The following is a 25,000-nucleotide window of genomic DNA, read 5'->3' on the forward strand; positions in this document are numbered from 1 at the left end:
CTCAACTGTGAAAGTACATCATCTTAAATCAGCAATTTAAACCTGATGGCACAATCTGTAGATAGAATTGCAGTAACTCAAGACAATTTGAAGCTGATCAGTAGGATAATATACAGCTGTCGCTAATCGTGAAGCTGGATTTTCATGAGTACAACGGTTCTTGATAAACGAGGACCTTTTGTATACCTTTACTTTGCTATTATAATAACATTGAGTATCATGAAGGCAAATACAAGCAAGGGTTCTTAAATTGCTCTATTAACAGCATCTCCAGTTGCATGCTGAACTTCAGGCTTTTATAAGAAAAACAACTCCATAACATCACTTATCCATGATGATACTTTACAGATTAGGGGCGGTTTTAGACGAGCCCACTTAAAATGTGATTGGCTACTCAGCTTAATTGGTTCAGGGAATTCAGCGAGGCTCATGGACGAGTATAAGCCTAAACAATACAGGAACAGACGTGTGACACCCTTTGCGGTAGCTGAAGGGACGGAAGATCTAGCGGTTTCTCAGTAAGAGGCAAGCTGTATTTCAACCCATTTATAAAATACTTGTATTATTTACACATGAGGTTATTAGTAAGCCAATACTCTACAACACAGAACTGATAAAGGCCCTACAGCAGATCTTTCAGAATCCTTGGTTAAAGTTTCATTTGTTATAAATCTGCTTAAAGTCCTATATCAAGCAGACTTCATTTAACTTGATATTGCTTCACAAGAAAGAGTCATGTAAGATCATATTTATTAGTTATTACAGGCTAATATATTAAATGTTTATTGGTTATTATTTATTGGCTCCACTATGAAAAAAGCTATCATTCGTCTCCAAAAGACTTTTGTTTTGGTCTCGTCTGACTACAGAGCACCTTTTTCAATAGATGCATTTATTTGTGGTATAATTTAATCTGTTGAAGCCTCTATGCATTTGGCAGGACATGACATACCACCATAATAGTTTTCAGAGACCTGGTGTCCAACATTTACTTTTTTTTCCAGCTGTAATCCTGTGAAGCATTTTTTAACTATAGTATGTTGAACCATTCCCTTTAACGTGCATACGATCACGTACAGATGGTAGCACTGCTGCCTCACAGCTCCAGGGTCCAGGGTTCGATCCTGAGCTCAGGTTACTGCATCATCTTTCCCCTGTTCGCATGAGTTTCCTCTGGGCTCTCCAGTGTCTTGCCACTGTCCAAAAACATGCCTGAAGGCGTCCCATCCTGGGTGTATTCCTGCCTGGTGTTTGCCGAGTTATGTTATGCCTGGGTGTAGGCTCTGGATCCACCGTGACACTGACTAGGATAAAGTGATTACTAAGGATGAATGAATGATTAATTTAATATCACTGAAAAGATGTTAAAAACATTTTGAAAATGGAAAGCATTTTAACGGTACTGTGTATGAATGTCTTTAGTCAGTCTGACACATGGTAAAAAAAATATTTAACTATGGACATGTGGGACGAGTTCCTCTCCAGAAGTGAGGTTAGTTAGCATATTGTATTTGAATAGCTTGAATTTAGTGGACAATGCTCCTGTCCTTTCTAATGATGCCTGCCAGGTCAGAGATTCCTTTCTTTGGTTGAAGCAATTTGATGCTCTTGCTGTTTACTGACGCATGCCACACCACAAATACTAATGTCTCTCTCTCTATCTCTCTCTCTCTATCTCTGTCTCTCTCCCTCTCTCTCTCTCTCTCTCTCTCTCTCTCTCACACACACTCACACACACACACACACACACACACACACACACACACACACACACACACTCTTACTTGTTTTCTTGCTGTATCTCTTCTTTCAGGTTGTGGCTACTTATCATGAATTGTGTGGCTGGTTAACAGCAGTCCACCCTCTCCACTGATCCAAGTTTAACAGTTGTCCTAGTCTGTGCCTTGTCTCTCACCCAGGATCCATAATGATTGCCATGTAAAATAACCTACATTTCCTCAAAACCTTCTCCATGGGAACATTTTCTTTCTGATATCTGCCCCTACACAAGTATAGGCTTAGAATATTCCCTAATATTCATAGACAAATAACCTACCAATAATCTTCTTTGAAGACACCATCCATTTCCTGGCCTTGCCCCCCTACCAGCAGCAACCATTCGGCCGTCTCTCGCCACAGCGGTCCTGCCATCCAGGCCCCGCTCCCACCAGGCGCCCAGCATGGCGCCTCAGGGGCGGGAGCACCTGGTGGCACGGGAGCAGCAACAGGGTGCACGAAGACGAAGCCCTCATCTTCGCCACACGCTGAGCCCCGAAAACCTGAGGAGCCTAGCCGAGCGTGGCGGCACTGAAACGGCCACAGCTGGGACAGCGGGAATCACTAGAGCTAACAGTGACACAGACCTGGTCAGTTCACAGGGTCGCTCTTCCCTCACAGCCTCTACGCTGGAGTTTACTCTCGGGCGTGGACAGAACCTAGTCATCTCCTGGGACATCAAGGAGGAGGTTGATGCTACTGACTGGATCGGCCTATATCACATAGGTACGAGTGAATTATTACTTGCTCTTCAGATTCATAACATAGCAGAACCTTATTTGAACCATATGTTATAAAACAGTGAAAACACTTTCTAAGTAGAATTTCTAAGTGCATTAATGAAATTCAGTGCAGGACTGACCGAATATGTCTGGAATGATATGAGAACTTGGTTTGAGTTTAACACTGATCTTTACTTTTCTAAAAAAAAAAAAAAAAAAAAAAAAAAAATCATAATAATAATAACAGTTTGATTAAATATGGCTCATAACCTTGGTCACATCACTTGACCTATAAAGTAGTACCCTTTGACTTCAGCGATTTAGTATCAGATCAGGGTATAGATCAGGTCTGCGATCCTGGAGCCTCAGTGCTGAAACTCAAGCCTTCCAATCACACTCATGGGAAGCCTGAATGTCCCTGAGTTGGCAAAGCTACCATTCTCCTGATGCCATTTAACCATCATTTCCTGACAGGAGGAGGACTGAAGGACTGCTGCATGGTTTCAAATAATAAATATGTTTTTACCATTCTGACAGAACATAAGCTGAACAATGCACAGCAGATCCTTTCCCATTCCTGTATTTATATATTACAGTCCTAATCCCTAAAACAATCCACCTGGGCACCTTGCCTTTAGCTATTGACCGGGAGGCCTCAGTACTTCATTACCTTCACACAGGGCTCATCTCTAGGGGGCTCTACATTTCCACAACTAAGCAGACATTCAATGATGGCGTCAATGTGATTTGCCTCTTACTTTTAAAAAGGGACTTATATAAGTAAGTGTGAGTGTGACACAGCATAAGGAGCATAATTTGCACAGTAAGTTAGTTGCCATCGCATTTCTATTACTCAGGCTTGGGGAGTAACGGAATACATGTAACAGCATTACGTAATCTGGATACAAAAAACTGGTACCTGTAATCCGTTAAAGTTACGTCAAAAATCAAAGTAATCAGGTCACATGTACATTTTGTAAAAAGCATAGGAATACTGTCAGGATTTTTAAAAATTTCATTTAAAGTCACAGAAATTAATCTTTTGACAACATAATGTAGACAGGTGCTTGATTATAGTTCTGGTTCTCTCTGGCCAGTCGTGGCTCACATGAGCAATCTCCTGGTGCTTGCGCAAATCATTTTTGCACAAAGTTAATTAGGTAAAAATGAATTTTAAAATTGTTCTCTGAAATGCTTTTGTTAGGGTGACCATACGTCCTCTTTTTCCCAGACATGTCCTCTTTTTCGGACCTTAAAAAAGCGTCCTGTCGTCGGGATTTAAAAATTTGAGAAAATGTCCGGGATTCAGCTTTAGTTCCATTATGATGTGCTTATGGTCTAACACTGCATCATGTGTGTGCATATTTGCACTGCTTTAACCCCTCTCTGTAATTCCCGCCTTCTTGCACACCAATTGGCCATTTATAAAAGGCTTGCAGCAACTATTGGCCAAATTCCTGCCTCTCAGACATTAGACTACTCTCAGCAAATGCAGGAAGGCGAAGTTCTGTTGTGTACAGCATCCAACAGTTGCTTGACAATAGCAGCAAATGACAGCTGTTCTGAGTCGAAACAATGCCAATGGCCATATAAGGTCATTTTTATTTCATGTTATCGCACTGCTTCGTTTTACATAGCCATTCAAATGTGTAAATGATGGCAGAAGGGGCAGAAGACACACTCAGGGCATATGATGATATTGTATTTTATTCCATGGACATTCAAAAGTATGTTGAAAAATGTCAAACGTGGGCAGAGTGAAGCCAAATTTATTTATATAAATTTATCTGATGCTGATAGTGTGTCTTTTTCATTGTATTAAAGTCTGCATTCATAGTAACACTGTTTTGAACACTATTAAGACCCCCCCTTAAAAAGGGGGGGGGGGTCTCTTTTTGGGAAGCTAGAATATGATCACCCTAGCTTTTGTGATGTAATGTTACCCGCAACAGGGATAGTGATCTTTAATTAAAAAATGTATATATTTTGTTAAAACAGATCCAAACATTGAACATTTTTTAAGCTCTAAAATAAGCTCTAAATAAAAGTATTTTCGGTCATATTGCTTCTCTGTTGACTTTATTTACATGTGACCTTGAAGGAATCCAAAAAGAATCAGATTACATTACTTTCATATTGTGAGACTTGGATTACATTACTGATTACATTTTTTATGAAGTAATTTGTAACTGTAACGGAATACATTTTTAAAGTAACCCTCCCAACCCCGCTGTTACTTGTGCATACTGTAATGTATTATCGTTTTTTTCTTCAATACTCTGTTCTTTAATTAATCACACTGTTTGGAGATACTATTTGAACTGTTTTAGTCCTTTTTATAGTCATATAGCTATTTTATTTAGCCATATTATTTGGTTATTGTTAGTTTTAGTCTAAATTTAGTTGATGGAAAACTCTGGATCTTATAGTCAACTAAAACTGAGCATTAGTGTAAAATATTACACTACTTGCACTTAATAAAAGTAAATTTATTTCACTGACTTTTGTCATTCCTTGTGCTTGGTCTATCTAGTAACGTATTATATTAGCCTTACATGACCGACACTATAAAAAAGCAGTTTATGCTATAGGGGATGAAACATTTTATCACAAATTTAATTCATTGAATGTGCCATTGCACTTCATCATATTCTTTGTGCAGTATTTATTTTCCCACTGACCTTGGAAGTCCTTTTTTTTTTTTTTTTTTTTTTTTTTAAAACAAGGGACCTAGCAAATAAAACATTCCATAATTTTGAATTAAAAACCCATACCTAAAAAGGAGGTAAGAAGGATCAGTCAAAAAATAATTTCACAGCTGACTTAGGGAATGCTATTAACCTGAGCACAGTTATTCAGATAATATTCAGATGTTGAAAATTCCTCAAGGCTCTATACTGGGATCGATTTCATCTGTATTACTAAAAGTAGGTTAAAGAAATATTTTCCATGCATTCATCAAAATTTATGTAATGTTTAGTCACTTAAACAGGCTTTGTGCAATTCATAAGTGTACTTATCTTCCTGACAGTCATATTACAAGTGATGAAATTAATGTCCACATTAGTTGTATTCATGTAAATTGGAATCCAGGTATTTTGAAAGTCAGCATATACACCAGCACACAGACACTTGTGGTTTTTTTTTTTGTTAGACGAGACCTGTCCATCAAACGTGTGGGACTGCAAGAATCGTGGTGTGAACGGCACACAGTGTGGTCAGATTGTCTGGAGGCTGGAGGCTGGCCCATACTTCCTGGATGGTCAGTATGGCTGCAATTTGCTAACATTTTATTTGTCGTTCATTAAGGACATTTTAACTGTCATTTAAGGAATATGAACTATACCAGAAATCTCTGTTTATTCTCCTGTTTTGACTTCTAGCTGAGACCAGAATCTGCTTCAAATACTATCATGGTTTGACTGGAGCCTTGAGAGCCACCACGCCGTGCATCACTGTCAAGAATCCTCGATGTTTGGTCTGTCCTTTTAGTTAGTGTTAATGTTGATAGAATCTGTGTTTAAAAGGCATTTCTGGATATACAGTATTGTATGTAGAGCTGCAATAACTAATCGATTATGAAAATCGTCGTCAATGAATCTCCTTATGGATTAGTTTGTCTGCGGCAGCACAGGGTGCGTTTACTCACTACGTTACTTCTGTTCCGAAAACACGCATCGGAGAGTAAATACTAAAGTTGTGTCCCAAGTGACGTACTATACACTTACACTATGCACTGTATACTCTACCGTCTAGTGTATGAATTTTAGAAAGGAACTCATCATCTCAAAAGGAACTCTAGTGGCAATGACCTTCTTAAGTTTACTTTTATAAAAAGTAATGCATAAATACTATTATATAATATAAACTTATATATTAGTTTATATTATTTTTATGCATAATGTTTATGGATGCACAAAAAGCACTGAATTAAACTACAGTCCTAAATTAATAATGTATAGTGTGGTGTGTATTGGGTTCTTTTCTGTTTTATATAATTTGACAAATTGTTGTGTAAAGTTTTAGTCTGAAGTTTATATTTGTAACACTCAGTTTGTGGATTTTATTTTGAATAAACGAAAAAATGGTACTGAAAGTTTGCCCCCCCCCCCCCCCCCCCAATCCTATTAATCAATTAATCGAAAAAATAATCGTCCAACTAATCAATTATGAAAATAACCGTTGCAGCACTAATTGTATGTATATGCAGATCTACAGTCCCTCCAGGATTGATCGATTTTACAATTGCAGAAATTAACGCAAACTCTGCTGTCTTCGGAGGAGCAATTTTTTGTGACATCATCACAACGCGCATTCAGTCAAAGCCCTCCATTCATGTGTATCAAACAAAAATACAGCTAAAAGGTCTCATTTACCAACAAACATCACTGTGAAAGACCATGCAAAACAATTTTGTGCCAATTCAAGTAGTTTGAAAAAAAGCTGCAGCAAATTGAAGCATTTTTGGCTGCAAAAAATCACAAAAAAAATCTCTGTAAAATCCTGTACGGACTGGATATCTTTTATTTATACATACATTCGTGTAACTAAACCGTTTAACTTAAGAAAAGCACTGAATTTTTATCCTGTATTGCTGCCATTTATAAATTAATGTATTCATGTATTCATAGCAATACAGAAACGTTTAATGATCACTGAACTTTTAATAATGATAATTTTATATCTTTATATAAGAAACTAATAATATTGCCATGTAATATTCTATACTTCCAACAGCCAGATGTGCAGGTTTATTTACTAATATACACATTGATATACATAGTATAAATAAATTGAATGTGTGTATTAAGTAGTCGGAGTGTGCATGTGTGTGTAAAAGAAAAGGAAAAGAAAGAAAGAGTGAGAGAAAAAGACAGCGTGAGAGTGCTTGCGATATTTATTGTGGTGTGTTGTCTAGGCTGACGGCCAAGGCGAAGGACAGCTGACTTCAGACACCAGTCGAAAACTGCTCAGCTTCACCCTGTCAGGTCAGCTGGAGCCGTGACTGAGTCCAAAAGTCTGAGCCTAGAAATCTTTATTTCATCAGTTATTATCAAAAAGAATAGCATTTTCTTATATATTATGTTTTGTTAAAGATATATCAGAAATGTTATATTAAATGTGACTTCTGACATAACATAATATTACTTGATCATAATATGACTCTTCAATAATATTATTATTGTTTGTTTTTGTATTTGTTATATTGAGTCAGTGGGTATTGGTTGTAACGCTGAATCTAAAGAATGCATAGGTTACAAGGATTGCTCTAAAAGCTTTAATAATAATAATATATCAAATAAAATGACATATAAAGAAAAAAATGTGTATGAAATTTGTAAATGTGTATAAATTTAAATAAATTTTAAAAACAGCGATCATAAAAGTTACATTTTGTTTTTTATTTAGTACTGCCCCGAATAAGCTATTTCACATAACAGATGTTTACATATTTACACCGATCATCCTGTTCAAAATTTACACCCCCCTGGCTCTTAATGTATCGTGTTGCATTCTTGAGCATCAGTGAATATTTGCATCTTTTGTAATAGTTGTGTACGAGTCCCTAAATTGGCCTTAGTGTGAAAAGATGGAGCTCAACATCATATAGCCACTGTTGGGAATGTGCATGACCTGGAGGATTTTTCTGAAGAACAGTGGGCAGTTTAACTGCTCAGGACAAACAAGGGACTCATGAACAACTATCAAAAACATAAACACAGGCGCTGATCATTCAAATAACGACACACAGTATTAAGAATCAAGCGTATGTAAACTTTTGAACTGGTTCATTTGTGTAAATTCAGTTGTTATTGTGTCTTGTGGACTATATAATAATAATGAGTCTTTATTGATCACATATACATATGCACAGTAAAATTCTTTTCTTTGCATATCCCAGCATGTCAGGAAGCTGGGGTCAGAGCACAAGGTCAGCCATGATACAGCACCCCTGGAGCAGAGAGGGTTAAGGGCCTTGCTCAAGGGCCAAACGGTGCCAGCTTGGCAGTGCTGGGGCCTGAACCCCCGACCTTCCGAGCAGTAACCCAGAGCCTTAACCGCCAAGCCACCACTGCCCCTATGTAAACATCTGTTATGTGAAATAGCTTATTCAGGGCAGAAGTAAATAAAAAACTGAATTATTAACATTTTGCAGATGCTGAAAGGCGTATGTAAACTTATGACCTCAACTGTATGTAAACATCTATAATTTTGACGGTGCTATTATCTGACTCTTTGTAGATATCCGAGCCATGGGACTGAAGAAAGGGATGTTTTTTAATCCCGACCCCTATCTAAAGATGAGCATTCACCCAGGCAAAAGGAACGGGTTCCCCACCTTCTCCCACCATGGCCAAGAGAGACGATCTGGCATTACAACCAATACTACAAACCCTGTGTGGCATGGAGAGGTGTGGCACGCACACACACACAATTTTAGGACTCATTACAGATCTAAGTATATAGTACATCAAGATTTCTGTAAAGCTATTTTGTGTCATTGTGTCTATTGTTAAATGCACCAAACAAATTAAACTGATTTGAATTTAATTAATATGTCAGAAAATGCGCTGTGATGGACTAGCATTCCAGCCATCCAATAATATGTCAAAAAATTTGACAGGAAATGAGTACCATAATATAGTATAATGTTTACTGAGTAGATATGATGTGTGAGCTCTTAAATAAAAAATAAATAAATAAACAATTAACAGTTTATGGACCATCTTAATTTCAAAGCGATTTTGAAAGAAACGTAATCTAATCGTAAGAATTAATTCATTAATAAACTATCAGCTAAGTTTTTTTTTTTTTTTTAAAGTTTCTGATGAAATAAAAGTAGAACTTTGTAGTGGCAAATGGATGAAGTTGCAGTCATTCAGTCATCATTACACTCTTATTCACATACGCTACATGCGGATACAGAAAAAAAATCTTGACTCAGATACACAATGCTGGAAATGGGCAAACGTGCATCCTTTGTTTTATCCTGTGTTCTATACAGAGACACACATTTGTGGCCCTGATAACTGATGTCCTAGTTATCGAGGTTAAGGACAAGTTTGCTAAAAGTCGGCCGATCATTAAACGCTTCTTGGGTCAGCTAAACATTCCTGTTCAGAGGCTGCTGGAAAGACATGCATCAGGGTTAGTGCAGCTTTTCCCCTGCTAATTGTTCTCATTTTTATCCACAACATCATACAGCATGCTTAAGCAGGAGTGTGTCATAAAAATAGTTTTAATCTGCATATGGATTTCTCATAGGAACCAATCCCTGAGCTTCTCTCTCTGCCGCCGCTTGCCTACTGATAATGTAAGTGGTCAGCTGCAGTTTAAAGTGGATATCACCTCAACTAACCAGGACGGTGAGATAACTAACACACACACACACACACACACACACACACACACATATACATATATACATACATACATACACACATATATATACTGTACACACAGAGAGGTTTGATTTCAGTGAAGTGCTTACCAGATTAGATTCTGCTGCATAGGTTCATGCCATTAAGAATACTTACATAGTAATAGATAGTGTGAGTGCAGAAATTTTAAACTTTTAAACCACTACGTATATTTTCTTCCTAGATGTCACACCTGAGTCAATCCTTGGGGCAACAGCCCTTAATGGGCCCCCTGGTACCCCTTCAGATGATGAAGATTTGCCCCATCCTCTTCCTCCCCCTTCTGGCATTCTGTACCCCACCCGCTCCCAAAGTTTTCGTCGAAATGGTGAAGGAGGTGGTGCTCTATCACCTGATACCGAGATTTGTTCTGGTGCTTTGGATGAAGAAGCTCTACCTTCGCTCAGCATACTTCAGAGAACCTTTAGTGAGCAGCTTGATGCCATCGAGGCTCCCAAAGGACCAGGTGAGCGTCCAATGGGCGCAGCATCTCCAAAACTGAGCTCCAGCTTCCCTACTCACACCCGCCTCAGTGATATGCTCCACATCGACTCTGACGAAGATGAGGAGAGGTCTGCTGGTATTGATCCCATACCGCCTGCTCTGAACGGTCTCACCAGATGTCCAGTAATGCTCCACAAACCTCCTGAAGAACCTCAGGAACTGGGGGAGCCACCAGAAGAAGTTGGGTTAGAGTCAGAGGTGGAGACTCTGAGTTTAGGGACTGAGATGGTTCTGGAGCCGGAGGTTCTGCCCAGTTCTGTGGCTCCACAAGTAGAGACCACAAGTCTGATGGAGAGACAGGATGAAGGAGAGGAAGAAGAAGAAGGACTGGGGCCCAGTGAGGAGTTGGCCACAGAGGTGGATATCTCCTCCATGGCATCTGACTGTGGCCCCATGCCTATGTCTGCTGCTCAGGTAAATTACAAATAAAATTCTTGTAAATTCTTACAAATAAAATCGAGTTACAAAGTCTGAGTCCAACACTTAGACTGGATCTAAAGGACAAGTCTTGTTTGAGAACCTGTCGAAATTGTATTCGTTTTAAAGATGAAGAAATAAAAACTGTTATTTCTGGTGGCTTTTACACCGCATTCTACCGTATTGTTCTTGCACACTTTTATTTTTTTATTATATGGAGTACCCATTGCTGGTATACAGTGGAAGAACTAATAGTCTTCAACTGTTTCCATAATTGCTCGTACAAGGAAGCAGAACAAGGGGCAGAGATGGCTATAGATCCAGGGGGAGGGGATCTCTCAGATGACCCACCCACAACCTATGAAGTCATTGATGCTGGAGGTGAACCTCCTCTGACCGATGAGTTTGAATTGCACACACCGCCGCCAGAGTTATTGGTCCATGAGGATGAAGATGAGGTGGAGGAGGACACAATGTCCCGGAGGTGGAGTCTGGAGGCAACAGCAGGTGTGTCACAGGAGGAGGATGAGGAGGAGGAGCTAATGCATTCAGGGGATGCCGGATCTGTGGACTCTGAGACTTTTGCTACAGACACAAACATAGATCCAGGTAAAATCATTAGCTTGCTCAAAATGTAAAAAAAAAAAAACAAACTTTGAAGCCTGCCCAACTTTAGGGCAGGTAACTTTGTGCTTTGGGTCAACAGTGGAAACATTGTTTTGAGTTTTACGTGTCTTATTTTGATCATTAACCATTTTAATCTGGTTGAGTTTTTTTTATGATGATGAGTATATGAGTGTGACTGTTGTACAGGTCCCACTCAGCTAAACGGGCACCAGCAGGTTCATTCACTTCCCTCTGTAAGACAAGACATCCATCGGTATCAGCGTGTGGACGAGCCCCTTCCACCCAGTGAGTGTGTGTATGTGTTTGTTTGTCTGCATGTGCATGCATTGTCATGTGTGTATCTGTTACCTTACAACTGTGTACATTTGTGTCTTTCAATGTACAAGCCAAAGTTCATTATGTTTATCAAGACAAATTGCATTATGATGTATATTTTTTTACTGTATTTTGAGAATTGTTAATATTTCTGGAACATTTGTTGATATTTCTAGTATCACCCAATGTTAAATTCAACAAACTAATACAACATTTTTTATTGTGTTATTTTTGTAAATGCTAAAGTTAAAATTGTTACATTTTAAAGTTGCTAGCAAAATTGAAAAACATCAAGTATTGTGATTATTTTCCCCCCATGTACTAGTGCACACTGTGCAGACTACTACTTTAAACATACCACACACTTCACATACTTCACAAACTAGACCAGTTTATCACCAGGAGAATTGCTGGGCCTCTTTGTGTCAACTAAAATCTGTGTACCTATATCCCATAGACTGGGAGGCTCGGATCGACAGTCACGGCCGCATCTTCTTTGTGGATCATGTGAACCGGACCACCACGTGGCAGAGACCCACAGGCCCTCCTGCTCCTCAGGGCTTAACCCGCTCCAGCTCCATCCAGCAGATGGAGCAGCTCAATCGCAGGTCAGAACTCCCATCATCAACTCATACAGACTTTGGTATTAACTCAAGAAATCCACACATATAAAGAAATCCAAACATTAAAGTCCATAAATGAAGTTATGTGTAATAAAGCGGAATGACACAGGAAAAAAGTATTGAACACGCTAACTGAATTTTATTTAATACTTAGTGGAGAAGCCTTTGTTTGTAATGACAGCTTTAAGACGCTTCCTGTATGAAGAAATCGGCTGCAGTGTTCAGGTGTAATTTTGGCCCATTCTTCTAAACATATTGTCTTTAAATCTTGTTCAATTGGATTCAAGTCAGGTGATTGACTGGGCCATTCTAACACCTTGATTTTTTTTCTCTGAAACCAATTGAGAGTTTCCTTTGCTGTATGATTTGGATTGTTGTCCTGCTGGAAGGTTCAGCCATGTCTCATCTTCATCATCCTGGTGGATGGCAGCAGATTCTTCTCAAGAATCTCCCGGTAAAGGGCTCCATTCATCGTTCCTTCAATTATATGAAGTCTGCCAGTGATGAAAAACAACCCCACACCATGATGCTTCCACCTCCAAACTTCACTGACGGCCAAAAAGTTCAGTTTTGCTCTCGTCTGACCAGACTACACTCTCCCAGTATTTCATAGGCTTGTCCAAATGAGTTGTAGCAAACTTTAAACGTGCCTTTTCTTTAGTAATGGAATCTTGCGGGGTGAGCGTGAGCAGTGGAGTGTATTGCATATTGTTTTCTCTGTGACGATTGCACCTGCTGTCTCCAAGTGTTTCTGGAGCTCTTTCTGAGTGGTCCTTGGCTCTTGGACTACTCTTCTGACTATTCTTCTGACTCCCTGGTCAGAAATCTTGCGAGGAGCTCCTGTGCATGGCCGGTTGATGACGGAGTGATATTGCTTCCAGTTGCAGATAATGACCCCAATGGTGCTTACTGGAAGATTCAGAAGTTTTGAAATACGTCTGTATCCGATTCCATCAATATTTTTCGCAACAATAAGGTTGTGAAGGTCTTGCTTTTACCCATGATGAGATGTTTCTTGCGTGATACCTTGGTAACAAAAAGCCTTTTTATAGAACATCAATTTACTAACCCTACTGAAAAAATGTTGACACGTTCAATACTTTGTAAAATCTTATGTGGCTGATGACATCACAATAACTGAATTCTGTATTTATGTGCCAGGTTTTAAACCAATAAAACCTTCGCATTACAGCCATTGTTCTGTCCAAAGAAAATGACCTGTTATCTCGCTTAGCAACCAAAGCATACTGTTAACAGACAACGTTTTGTGGCAGAAGAATTGTTTATCATTTATTGAACACTGGATTTTATCATATTCGTTTTCCGCTGCTTTGTGTCGTGCCTAAGAATACCCTTACCCGGGATAAAATCACTGTAACACATGAACTCTCATGGCTTATTGCTTTATTTTGTTATTGTGCTATTGAAAGTGTTTTGTGGTGTGATTTAGCCATTAGTCAGTTTAATTTTGGAATATTATTTCTAAACAGTATGTTGTGTCTGGCGTTCCATCAGGTACCAGAGCATCCGTAGAACAATGACCAGCGAGAGGAGCTCAGAGGAACAAAGTGTAGACTTTCCTCCTGTTGATGATATGGAAATGCTGTCCCACTCCGTCTCCGGTGAGTTATGGATGACGTTATGATTGAAGGCATGAATGAATGCCTTTTATTTTAATTAATATTTTGGCTATGGACTTTTGTGCTTAGAGAAAAGGTTTTGTGAAGCGAAGAGAGAAATTCAGGATGTTATATGGTAATGCAGTGTTTAAATTATGTTCTACTGAGTTTTCTTCTAAAGTTCCAAAGATATATCACTGGACTTTAAGACCTGGCGTGGTGGCTTGAGCCCAAGATGTCCTGCCAACACTAAAATCTAATTGCTCTGCGTGTTCGTGTTCTTGCCAGACTACCGTAGAGACGGCTCTTTGGCTCAGACCAGCTCTCACTCCCGTCTCTCCCTGCTGCTTCAATCTCCTGGAGCCAAGTTTCTCTCCAGTCCTGACTTCTTCACTGTGCTGCATTCCAACCCTGTGAGTGTAACACACACACACACGCAAACACACACACTCACACTAACTCTCTCTCTCTTTGGATAACACACTCATATTCTGGGAACACATTGTTCTAATAAAATGCAAAGTGCTGATAAAGTAGTCCGAGAACTAATCAGTAGTCTAAGAGGATTGCAGATGGCACTGGAAGAGACGTGTCACTTCATTTCTTGTTATTCTGTCTGGTTTAGTTTACATATTTGTTGGATGTACTGTCATTTTGAAGAAAGGAAGCACAGTTTAAAATGTATGAATTTTTATTACTCATGAATAGTCATATATATGGGTGGAATGGTGGTGCAGCGGGTAGCTCCAGGGTCCCTGTTTCAGTTTGTGCTCGGGATAATGTCTGTGTGGAGTTTCTGTGCAGGTTCTCCACTTGTCCACATGGGTTTCCTCAGGGTTTTCAGGTTTGAAAGTTTGGGCAAGATTCCTTGTGTCCCATCCAGGTTATATTCCCACCTCACGCCCACTTTTCCTGGGATAGGCTTCGGACCATGATAAAGCATTTATTTTATCATGAATGAATGAATGAACAAATATTTAATCTTCGAATAATGAATACTCTTCCACAAACGGCACAATAGTTTAACATTTTAAAGGGTACACTTCATCATTTTTATTTGAATTCCCCAGGACCTGCTTTAGTAAATAATACCCTCACATTTTTAGGGTAAGAAAAGGAAAACACTTATATTCATGACTAGCGTTCATTTGCGCATTTGACTACTGTCTTTGCATCTTGATTTTACGTAACAGCATGCGACTAGGATATAATTCACCTTGAACATTGCATTAAAGCTTATTTCTAAATAGCCTGTCTCAGGAGAGTACACTCAGTGCCTGCTACCCAGTATTAATCATTTAGATTTCATAAAAGAAGTCTCAAGCAGGTCTATTAATAGCTCAGAAAGAAAAACCTATAAATCATACTTTTCCTTTGTCTTTCAGAGTGCCTATCGCATGTTTACAAGCAACACGTGTCTGAAGCACATGATCAGTAGAATACGGAGAGATGTGCAGCACTTTGAACGCTACCAGCACAACCGAGACCTGGTCACCTTCCTGAACTTGTTTACCAACAAGCAGCTTGAGCTGCCACGCGGCTGGGAGATGAAACACGACCACACTGGCAAGGTGTGTGTGTGTTATACCATGTGGGAGATAATGAACAGAAGTATATATTTGGCAAGTGTTATTTAATAGTGCTACACAGTGATACTGAATTTCTGAATTTGATTTGTGCCTTTGTTTCTGATCTAATCCTGTCTTTGTCTGTGTCCTGTCATTGGTTTTCTGCCCAACTGTGTTCACTTGTTCTATGTTAGATCATTGATTAATTTGTATACGCTGTTGGCGTACTTTATATCAATTCCATAACCGAACAGATAAATCTGATTTCAGCTTGTAATAGCAAATGATGCACGGCATTGAAGATCTCTCAGCATGCACATGCTCATTCACATTCAAGTCAACACACACACGACAACACGGGAGCCCTCTTGCACATGACCATATGGTTATCACTACGCAGCAGCATTCTGAGATGTCAGTGTGACAATTCATTCAGTGTTAATCAGAATCAGTTAACTATCATCAAGCTTACGACAGACACATTTCTTAGCCATTTGGTGTGACACTCACAGAAAGCTCGGTAAAGTGCATGACTTTACCGTAAATGTGCATAAACCTCGTATATGCATGATTGAGACAAATCTAAGAATTATAATCCATAGCGAGGGTCAAAACACAGGCAGGGAAATTTAAAGATGGATAAGCCATAATCAGAAACGAGGTAAAAACAAGCAACGGCCTAAACCAGGAAAAAATATGGAGACCCTACAGGGAAGAAATAGACAAACGAATCAGTACTAAATACAGAACAGGTGAACACAATCAGGCAACAAATCAATGACAAGATAAAGGCAGAGACCGGACTAAAACAGAAACCAAAAATAAATACGAGCACATGGAATTTGTCGACATGGGAAGTGTGCCGCGAAGGGGGAAATCATGACACAGCACAGATTTCTGCCACTCTACCCAATGTCTTAGTTCACCAACATGGATGTGCCTGCTCTGAGAATAGCTCATATCTAATCCAATTATATTTCACGATTCAAAACTGATCAAGGCCAGAAGTTTCCTAAGCTTTCTTAAGCTCTCTCTCAAATGAAATTTCTATAACTGAGAGTAAAACAAATAGTGACTCATAAAGTGTATCATAAGAAGATTATAACTGATTTAAAGAGAATGGATGCAATGGGAAGAATATTATCTGTAGTATATAATAGAAAAGAAATATGTAATTGTAATGACTTTTTGCTGACACGCTATTAAATATATATATATATATATATATATATATATATATATATATATATATATATATATAATATATATATATATATATATATATATTTTTTTTTTAGGCTTTTAAAGGTCCTCTCTGAGTTTTACTGGTGTAGAACATTTATAAATAACCACTAACTGTCTGTCGTGACTGACAGTATGCTGTGAAAAAATCAACTCGCATTTTATCCTTTAAATAAAAGTGAGACAGTCTAGTGCTGAGAGGACAAGTAAGGCTTTCTAGGCGCTGTGTCCCGATGTCCCGTTCATTATTAAATGAAAAATCATTATCTTTGGAAAATTGCTGTGATATAAGAAAAATAAAACACCACCTCGTCATGTTTTATTCCTTCATTTTAATTTTCCTTCCATTCCGTCATTTTGTATATGGGGTTCTATATATTAGCTGTTAACAACAGTATTTAAATTGGCACCTACAGTGTTTTCTATATGTTCTCTCTCACTAGCTCTTCTTTGTGGATCACAACTGCCGTGCCACAACGTTCATCGACCCGCGGCTGCCCCTGCAGAGCTCACGCTCCAGCGGCCTCCTGGCCCATCGACAGCATCTGAGCCGACAGAGGAGTCACAGTGCTGGAGAGGTACAGGTATTGCATCTGCGTTCACAGACACATTTTATTCCATCTTTCTCATTCTCAGATGAAAAGTGTACATACTTGGTTTTTCTTTGTGGTCCAGGTGGCAGATGACTCTCGCTCCCCAAGCCCACCCATGCAACCTCGACCCTCAAGCACTTTCGCTGGCTCCAGTCGCAACCAGTACCAAGACCTGGTACCTATGGGTAAGTGGGAGTGCAAAACCTCACTCCCAGTCCTACATACATTCTTCTTGGGAAAGATTTTGTCCTGCTGTGTATTGCCCTTGTTATTGAGACCTCATTTGAGAGTAGGCTTTAATCCAATGTGGGTTACATTCATGCCATGACCTAGTGCTGGAGTAGGACTCAAGTCTGGTCTTGAGAAGTTTTCTGTGTTGACTTGGATTTGACTCTGACATTTGTTCTTGGACTTGTCTCAGTCTTGGGCATTGTATTGCAAAAACTGACATCTTAGCAAGTGCAAATATCTTGGATATAGTCAAATTTATCTAGTATTTCCCATAATAAGATTACAATAAACTTAATATAAGAATAATAAACCTGTTTTGAGCCACTATTACTAATTTTAAGCTTTCCATTTTCTTATTCTATTGGCAGATAAATTAGCTTCTTTCTAGAAATAAATGCATAAAATGAGCAAAATTATCTGCCAATAGAATAAGACTATTTCAAATAGGTCTAGAAACAGGTGTAATAATCTTATATTTGGTTTATGGTAATCTTATAATAAGAAATACTAGATAAGTTTGACTATATTTCAGATATTTTAACATTTAAGATGTCATTTTTTGCAGTGTACTCTCACAAAATAAGGTCTTGGTCTACACTGAAAGATGTGTTTTAATGCACAAATTTTGACAAGAAGTGATTCCTTCTTCTAGAAAACATAGCCTAATCATTGGAACAATACACAAATTAAGCCAACTAGTTAAAGTAAGGCTTGGCCTTGAAAAGGATTTCAGTCTTAATTTTGACTTGTCTTGGTCTTGACACCCTTAAGACATAGTCTTGACCCAGCTACTTCTGGTCTTTAATGTGTCTTGAACATGACATGACAAAGGTGGTCTTGACTACAGCTTTACCATACAGCTTGACCCTCTAACCCATTAATACCTGCTGGTGCTGAAGACGGAAGGAAAAAATCCAACAGGGAAGCAGATGTAGTGTATAAACCACTTCATAGGATTGGGGTGTCCACCATAATTCACAGATGTACTGAAGAGAAAATCAATTTAAACTATAAGACATCTACCATTAATTGTTACTTCAAAGGCTACTTCAGATAATATAATATTGTATAATATGTTTTTACTGGGAATGGCAAATATAAGTTGTCTTAATTTAATATTAATCTTGTGGCTTCTAAACAATGATCTGTCAGTCCATTCTAACACAAACTAATGGTTACTAGCAATTATATGGTATGTGTAGAGAGAGCAGAGTGGACAGAACACCATAGGTATGCTTAACATTGATTGTGATTAAAAATTCATTTAACAATGGTGTGTACAGTACTGATAATGAGACATTATTACTTAATCCCTGACCAATGTGTATTTTATATCTTGCGATAGGTCTTATATAAGTGTGTTTAACACTTTTCTTCCACTGACTTACACAAGCATGCTTTTGTTTTTCTACAGCTTACAATGAGAAAATTGTGGCGTTCCTTCGACAACCAAATATCTTAGAGATCCTACAAGAGAGGCAACCGGAGCTTGTGAGAAACCATAACCTCAAGTATGTTTCTCTGTCGGTCGCACTTCATTTCAACAGCGATTGTGTAAAAGTGAAACTAACAACAAAGAATTATTTCACTCTTCTGCAATAATATGATGAATAAATTAATCATGTTTACGTTGCTCAGTATTTTCTGTGGGGATAAAGATCTGATTAAAAATAATAGTGCAGATTGACCAAAAAGGATTGTGTTTGCAGAGAGAAAGTCCAGTTTATTCGTAATGAAGGTGCGTCTGGATTGGCTCGGCTCTCTGGTGACGCAGATCTGGTGATGCTGCTCAGGTCAGTGACTGTGTGACCTGATTTATTATCTTGCATGTGCTACTAACCAAGAAGAGTCTCAGCACTGAGGGTGTGTGTATGTGTGTGTGTTTTACAACATAGTGTGTATGGCAGACTTGTTTGTATGTCTCTCCTTGCAGTCTGTTTGAAGAAGAAGTGATGTCGTACGTGCCGGCCCATGCCTTACTGCACCCCAGTTACTCTCATGCCTCCCCACAAAGCTCCCCTGGTGAGAGGTCACATGACCTGGTCTCAATCCATACATCCCCTTTCCTTTACCTCAATGTCTTTCACGCTTCTCTGTATCAGTGTTAGAAGTTGATGTTGCATATTATAAGCTAAAACAATTTTTTTACTTTATCATTTAACTATATTATGTTATATATTTTTGAAAAAAATGTGTACACTTTTGTATGTCTTGCATTGTAGTTTTTTTGTACTTTATATCCACTTTCATTTTTTTATTTTATTCATGTTTAAGAGCTTGAATTTATTATACTGTATACTGTCATGTATTGTTTGTAAATCATGTTGGCCTACACTTTAACAGTGCTTCAGAAATTAATTGTAGTATTGTTGTTTTTAATTACATACACTACATTTAATTATACAACCGAATGACAAAGAGTTTAAATTGTGGAAATTAAATTTTTAAGATATAACATTTCTGTTCTGTTTCGTCTCTATCTTGGCTTCTTTCTCTCGCACACTCACATGAAGGAACTCCGCGTGCAAATGCTCGCGCCCCTGCGCCTTACAAACGTGACTTTGAGGCTAAACTAAGAAACTTCTACCGCAAACTGGAAACAAAGGGTTATGGGCAGGGCCCAGGAAAAGTGAAGTGAGTTTGGATTTTTTCAGTGTACCTTGATTTTATCTAAACATACTGTATATACTGATTTTATATGTACATACGTACCATCACTTATTGGTCATGTTTTTCTTTTTCTGCCATTTGAACTCAATTCCATGTATCCAGTATAACATAATTCCCTTTTATTTCCTTTTTGTAGGCTTTGAAAATTGTAATAACAAGATGAGGTTGTACTCTGCATTGGGGGAAATTAGTATTGAATGCGTCAACATTTTTTTCAGTAAACATATTTCCAATGAGGCTATTCACATGACATTTTCACCAGACATCAGTATTAACTCAAGAAATCCAGAAATATAAAGAATTCACAGCATTAAAGTCAATAAATAAAGTTATGAATAATAAAGTGGAATGACACAGGAAAAAAATATTGAGCACGCTAAGAAAAAGCAGTTCTCTAAGGCAAGGTAAGGCAAGGAACCAGCTGAAATCCGTAAGTAATCATACCTCCTATCTGTGCAAATTAATATCAGCTGGGTTAGTAAATTGTTGGTCTATAAAAAGGCTTTTTGTTACCAAGGTGTCACACAAGAAACATCTCATGATGGGTAAAAGCAAGACCTTTGCAACCTTATTGTTGCGAAACATATTGATGGAATTGGATACAGACGTATTTCAAAACTTCTGAATCCTCCAGTAAGCACCACTGGGGCTGCAAGTGGAAGTAACATCACTCCTACATCAACCGGCCACACACAGGAGCTCCTCGCAAGATTTCTGACCAGGGAGTTAGAAGGATAGTCAGAAGAGTAGCCCAAGAGCCAAGGGCCACTCGGAAAGAGCTCCAGAAACACTTGGAGGCAGCAGGTGCCATCGTCACAGAGAAAACAATAGGCAATGCACTCCACTCCTCACGCTCACTCCGCAAGACTCCATTACTAAAGAAAAGGCATGTCGAAGCTCGTTTAAAGTTTGCTACAATTCATTTGGGCAAGCCTATGAAACATTGGGAGAGTGTAGTCTGGTCAGACGAGAGCAAAATTTAACTTTTTGGCTGTCATACTACACACCATGTTGGATTAGAAATGGCACTGCACATCACCCTAAAAACACTATACCAACAGTGAAGTTTGGAGGTGAAAGCATCATAGTGTGAGGCTGTTTTTCATCACATGGTACTGGCAGACTTCATATAATTGAAGTAACGATGAAGGAAGCCCTTTACTGGAAGATTCTTGAGAAGAATCTGCTGCCATCCACTAGGATGATGAAGATGAGATGTGGGTGGACCTTCCAGCGGGACAACAGTCCAAAGCATACAGCAAATGAAAATCTCAGTTGGTTTCAGAGGATAAAAATCAAGGTGTTAAAATGGCCCAGTCAATCACCTGACTTGAATCAAATTGAACAAGATTTAAAGACAAAACGTTTAGAAGAATGGGCCAAAATCATACCTGAATACTGCGGGCGATTAATTTCTTCATACAGGAGCCTCTTGAAGATGTCATTACAAATAAAGGCTTCTCCACTAAGTGTTAAATACATTTCAATTGGCGTGATCAATACTTTTTTCCTGTGTTATTCCACTTTATTACACATAACTTCATTTATGGACTTTAATGTTTGGATTTCTTTATATGTGTGGATTTCTTGAGTTAATACCAAAGTCTGGTGAAAATTTCATGTGAATAGCCTCATTGGAAATATATTTACTAAAAAAAATGGTGGGGTGTTCAATATTTATTTCCCCCACTGTATATGCAACATATGTATAGGATGATTGGTAAAGCTTATGTTCTAAGTATTAAATAGCTCCGGAAATATGAAATTATTAAGCTTAAGTGCAGAAATGCACTGAATAGGTCCTTAGAATTCAACATTAGACACTATTGTATAATATCCTGCTACCTTTATTGTCTCATTCCCAGACTGATCGTCCGCAGAGATCATCTACTCGAAGATGCCTTTAACCAGATCATGTGCTACTCGTGTAAGGACCTGCAGAGAAGCAAACTGTACGTCAGCTTCGTAGGGGAGGAGGGGTGAGTAAACCAGAGTATTTCAATGAGGTTTTAGAACTGGGCATAGCACTGAGACAGCATTGGTGATGGTCATTATGACCTCCTTATTGCAGCTGACACGGCTGCATGCAGTATTTTGGTCTTGTTAGACCTCAGTGCTGCCTTTGACACTATATCCCACACCATCTTAGTGGATAGGCTACGCAGCTGGTTTGGTCTTTCTGGGACAGTGCAGGACTGGTTCCGATCTTCTCTTACAAATCGCTCTCAGTTTGTCATCTTGGGTAATAATAAATCTGAGACTTTATCAGGGTGTTCTACAGGGGTCAGTGTTGGGCCCCACTTTATTCAGCCTTTATATGCTTTCTCTCGCCCACATTATTGGGAAGTATGGCCGTGGTTATCACTGCTATGTTGATGATACAGAAATCTACATCAGCACTGTCCCTGATAATCACTATACTTTAACTGTGCTGACGAAGTGTCTGCAAGGAATTAGTACCTGATGTAGCATAATTTTCTGAAGCTGAACATTTACAAAACTGAGCTCATGCTCATTGGTACATTGGCTGCTACCCGAAAAGTTGACCTAAATCTCAAATTGATGGTTGACAGCAGCCTTGTGCTTCTCTCCTCTCAAGTACGGAACCTGGGTGTCATCTTGGCGCTCAGTTGTCATTTGATGCATTTATTAAAAATATTTCTAAAATAGCCTTTTACGACCTTAGAAATATTGCCCGACTTAGGCCCTTCCTCTCTCTGCCTGATGCAGAAAGGCTTACCCATGCCTTTATCGCCTCAAGGCTGGATTACTGCAATGCCCTCTTTTCTGGCCTACCAGCAAAAACCATAACTAGGCTTCAGTATATTCAGAACTCTGCTGCTCGTGTTCTTATACATACCTCACCATGTCAACACATTACCCCTGTGCTCTCACAGCTCTACTGGCTTCCCATCCATACTTGTATTGATTTTAAAACTCTCATTTTAACGTGTAAAACAGTTCGTGGTACTGCACCAGAGTATCTTTGCAGTCTTGTCCCTACACTCCCTCCTGTTCTCCTCGTTCAGCCAATTCATTTGCACCTCACCAGCCCTCTCAGAGGCCCTAAGATATGGAATGCTCTTCCTTTTACTATTAGAAATGTCCCAACCTTGGATTGTTTTAAGAAGTTACTTAAGACTCATTTATTTAAGGTAGTCTTTTAATATTTATTAATACTAGTTTTATTATTTGTTAATATTATCTGTTGTTGCTGCTGTATGTTGTATTTTGTGTTTAGTCTTTTTAAATTTGTTGGTATGGTGGTTGCTGTATGTTATGTGTTTATTCAATGTTGTAGCGTTTTGAGTGTATGAAAAGCACGTTATAAATAAAAGGTGTTGTTGTTGTTGTTGTTGTTGTTGTTATTATTATTATTATTATTATTATTATTATTATTATTATTATTACCTTTCAATGGTTTAGTTTTTCCTGCAGATTCAGGTATGGATTATTAACATTTCACCTGTCTCACATTTCCATAAGAACAGAGCACCACATTTTCTGAAACGTTAGCACAGATTATGCTGGTTAGTTTCATTTTACAGTAATGAAAATACTGTAAGCACCTTAGGTGATGTATTAGATAGTCTATGCCCTCTCTATCCAGATCTGAGTTGACAGAAGTTCAGTCATTGAAATTCACTAGTACAGGAAACTAGGTAATGACTTACTTCCTTTTAACAACTTAATGACTTAGACTCAGGACAGCTTACTCAAGTGTCTGGTTATTGTTTTATAATAATAATAATAGATAATATAGATGATGATATATTCACAGTACACCTCAGTATCAGAGTTTTTACTACATCCTCGTACCTGTGTACAGGTCTTTCACATTTTTTTAAAAAGCACAACATTAAATTCCATTTATACCTCAACACTGTTGGATTCTTCAGTCTGATTGGTCAGAAAGTATTGATTAATTTACTGTAACAGTAGCTCTGACAATAGTTTTGGCTGCAAATCACAGGTTTATATTAATCCAGACGTTCTAATAAGTTACTATTTCTATAGTAACTTCATTCACAGGGACGTGAATGAAGGACAGTCTATGAAATCGAAACCTAATAATAAACAAATTCAGAAAAAAAACCCCTAATTTTTAACAAATAGAACAGATTATTATTGATATATTGGAGCTTAGGAGACATTTTTTGCAAGGAGTCTCCAGTGTCCTAGTTATAACAGTATCTCCAAGCAATGCTGTAACTCTTTTTACCAGAGGTCAAAATATGGAATTTCCACCTGTTTTTGGGGGGTGCCCATGTTCAGCATTGAATTTATTTGTGATGTCACACTCCCCAGTAGTGCTTAAGGTCTCATATCAAAGTAGACACTAAAGGTTTTAAGAATTTATAGTGATTCATAAGTATCTCTTCATTTTTTTTTACCTAGCCTAGTAGGTTTACATTTACATTTTAAAGGCACTTGGCAGACACCCTTATCCAGAGCAACTTATATTTGTCTCATTTATACAACTGAACAGTTGAGGGTTAAGGGCCTTGCTCAAGGGCCCAGCAGTGACAGCTTGACAGTCCTGGGATTTGAACTCCCAACCTTCTGATCAGTAGTTCAATGTCTTAACCACTAAGCTACCACTACCCAAAGCTGCACTAAGGTCAAGTAATGAGACACAACCCTGATCAGTAAAATGATCATTGGTACCAAT

General features: G+C 38.5%; 1 protein-coding gene across 2 annotated transcripts in view; it reads left to right on the top strand.

Moving 5' to 3' along the window:
- Positions 1 to 25,000, top strand: part of hecw2a (HECT, C2 and WW domain containing E3 ubiquitin protein ligase 2a) — a 54,486-nt gene that overhangs the window by 11,336 nt on the left and 18,150 nt on the right. Inside the window, exons 2-22 of one of the 2 annotated variants that reach the window (XM_053680866.1) lie at positions 1,814 to 2,502; positions 5,653 to 5,760; positions 5,882 to 5,976; positions 7,417 to 7,486; positions 8,742 to 8,911; positions 9,505 to 9,647; positions 9,765 to 9,865; positions 10,104 to 10,837; positions 11,128 to 11,449; positions 11,654 to 11,752; positions 12,240 to 12,390; positions 13,921 to 14,027; positions 14,313 to 14,437; positions 15,410 to 15,595; positions 17,278 to 17,418; positions 17,510 to 17,612; positions 19,073 to 19,169; positions 19,368 to 19,451; positions 19,592 to 19,680; positions 20,172 to 20,292; positions 22,194 to 22,307. In XM_053680866.1, coding sequence (XP_053536841.1) covers positions 2,181 to 2,502; positions 5,653 to 5,760; positions 5,882 to 5,976; positions 7,417 to 7,486; positions 8,742 to 8,911; positions 9,505 to 9,647; positions 9,765 to 9,865; positions 10,104 to 10,837; positions 11,128 to 11,449; positions 11,654 to 11,752; positions 12,240 to 12,390; positions 13,921 to 14,027; positions 14,313 to 14,437; positions 15,410 to 15,595; positions 17,278 to 17,418; positions 17,510 to 17,612; positions 19,073 to 19,169; positions 19,368 to 19,451; positions 19,592 to 19,680; positions 20,172 to 20,292; positions 22,194 to 22,307 — 3,482 coding nt within the window. In that variant the 5' untranslated portion in view covers positions 1,814 to 2,180. The remainder of the gene's footprint in view (positions 1 to 1,813; positions 2,503 to 5,652; positions 5,761 to 5,881; positions 5,977 to 7,416; positions 7,487 to 8,741; positions 8,912 to 9,504; positions 9,648 to 9,764; positions 9,866 to 10,103; positions 10,838 to 11,127; positions 11,450 to 11,653; positions 11,753 to 12,239; positions 12,391 to 13,920; positions 14,028 to 14,312; positions 14,438 to 15,409; positions 15,596 to 17,277; positions 17,419 to 17,509; positions 17,613 to 19,072; positions 19,170 to 19,367; positions 19,452 to 19,591; positions 19,681 to 20,171; positions 20,293 to 22,193; positions 22,308 to 25,000) is intronic. The other variant, XM_053680867.1, reaches the window with a different exon arrangement.

This window comes from Ictalurus punctatus, chromosome 6, assembly GCF_001660625.3.
Source record: "Ictalurus punctatus breed USDA103 chromosome 6, Coco_2.0, whole genome shotgun sequence".
NCBI classification, from domain to species: Eukaryota; Metazoa; Chordata; class Actinopteri; order Siluriformes; family Ictaluridae; genus Ictalurus; species Ictalurus punctatus.